Source organism: Triticum dicoccoides, chromosome 4B (assembly GCF_002162155.2).
Source record: "Triticum dicoccoides isolate Atlit2015 ecotype Zavitan chromosome 4B, WEW_v2.0, whole genome shotgun sequence".
Classification (NCBI taxonomy): domain Eukaryota; kingdom Viridiplantae; phylum Streptophyta; class Magnoliopsida; order Poales; family Poaceae; genus Triticum; species Triticum dicoccoides.
In genome coordinates, this window is record NC_041387.1 from 81,774,247 (window position 1) to 81,776,092 (window position 1,846).

The window sequence follows — 1,846 nt, forward strand, 5'->3', positions numbered from 1 at the left end:
TCACGGGCTCATGCAGGAGTGGCCGTAGTGGACGACGCACTGGGCGTCGATGTTGGACGCCCCCACCTCGTCGACGCAGCACGAGTTGTACGCGGTGTCGGCCATCACGAACAGCTTGGCCCCGCCGCCGAGCTCCGCCCGCAGCGCCCGCGCCACCGCCGCCGCATCCTTGAGCAGCTCGTCCGGGAACTAAAGCGCCATGGAGCCGAGACAAGCAACCAAGGCAAAGGCGTCGGAGTCAAATGGGGTGATTTTTTACAGCTAAAGCACCAAATTAACCTCAAGAGAAAGAAGAAGAGGGGGGAACTACCTGGAGGGCGACCCTGGTGTAGGCGCGGCGCCGCAGGAACTCGGCCGTCCGCGGGATCTCGTACCTTGAGCTAACGTCGTCCATGGTGGGGGGATTCGGCTTGCCTGCCGGCGAGAGCGGGTTCCGTGCGGAAGGAAGGAAGTGCAGGACAGGGAGCAGCAGGGGAGCTCGGGCCGAGGGCTTTGCTCTTTGGGACGCCGCCGGCGGTGCTGTTGAGCTCGGAGGCAGGTTATTTCGTTCTTCGTCTGTTTTGAGCCGTTGGATGGAAAGTTTAGGGTTCACACGAACGCATTCACGCCCTCCATCTGCAGTTGACACACAGCTGGGCTCGAATTTAGCTGAAAAGGAAAATATGTACTCCCTCTGTAAAGAAAAGAAATATAAGATCTTACAGTATGTTTCTCAGGATCGTAGCGAGGCCGAAAGAAAGCGACTGCGGGTTCCCTTCGCAAGCCGCCAGCGCCGCTGCTGGTTCCCTCTCCCTCGGCCGGCCGCTCCGGCGGCGGGAGGGAGGGGGAACTCAGATATGTGCGTCGGATGGGTTCTCGGTGGTTAGGATTGAGGGAGTCGTTGTCGAGGCTGTTGCGACGGCGTCGAGTCCAAACAAGTTTCTTCAGGCTCCGTTCACGATTAGGCGGGGCTCTTGCCTTCGTCTAGGAGCCAGCGGGGTAAGGGATCCTCGGATCTCATCGAGGTCGAGGGCTATGGTGTCTGGAGGTCGATCTACACTGGCTTGGTTGGTCCTCGGATGGGTGGTGATTGTGCGGAGACATGGATTCTTCTTCCTCATCGTCGGTATGATTTCGTGTTGCGTTTCTTCCTCCTTTGTGTTGTTGCTGGAGGGATATCCTGCTTTTGCCCGGGCAGTTGGCCCGACCGCAGCGTCGGAACCGGATCCTAGTTCTCTTTCATCCAAAAAGGGGCACATACATCGATACTCAAAGCCATAGATGGCGAAGGCTGGTGCAAGCGTGTTGGATGCATATGTGTGTCCTTATCTTTTCGGCGCGGGAGTGAAGAAAAGGGGGAGCAGCCTGGCAGCGATTATATCCTGGTTGAAGATGATAGTCTACTTAGGTCTGGTTGCAGATGCTTATGTTGCAGGGGTTTTCTCGCAGGGTTTAGAGATGATGACACAGAGGTACAGAGATCTTCGTGTTTTACTAATTGTTTTAGGGTGCTCTTTGTTATTCCAATTTATTTATGTGTGTATTAGGGTGTGCTTGTATGAATCAAGGACTGTATTATTTTGTGATTTGAATACAAGCATACTTTCTCAAGAAAAAAATGAAGTACTTCAGTAATCTAAACGATCAGTACATTGTATATAGTCTCTCCACTGCACATTACTTATCATTGTTTTAGATAGGAGGAAGTACATGAAAATGCCATATGTGTATTTAGTACAAGAACAGATCCAAACCAGCCTGTGAAGAGTAAATTGAGCTCGATGTAGCACACCACGTTGTTAAAGTGTTGCACGCTTGTGTACATCAAGAAGGTTAGAGCATCTCCAGTCGTCGTCCCGGGAGCCCC

General features: G+C 53.1%; 1 protein-coding gene across 1 annotated transcript in view; it reads right to left on the minus strand.

The window, feature by feature from the left end:
• LOC119295153 (2-(3-amino-3-carboxypropyl)histidine synthase subunit 2-like) overlaps positions 1-531 on the minus strand; it is a 5,108-nt gene extending 4,577 nt beyond the window's left edge. The window contains exons 1-2 of the mRNA XM_037573495.1: positions 311-531; positions 5-189 (exon numbers count right to left, since the gene is read on the minus strand). Coding sequence (XP_037429392.1) covers positions 5-189; positions 311-394 — 269 coding nt within the window. The 5' untranslated portion in view covers positions 395-531. The remainder of the gene's footprint in view (positions 1-4; positions 190-310) is intronic.
• Positions 532-1,846: the final 1,315 nt, after the last annotated feature.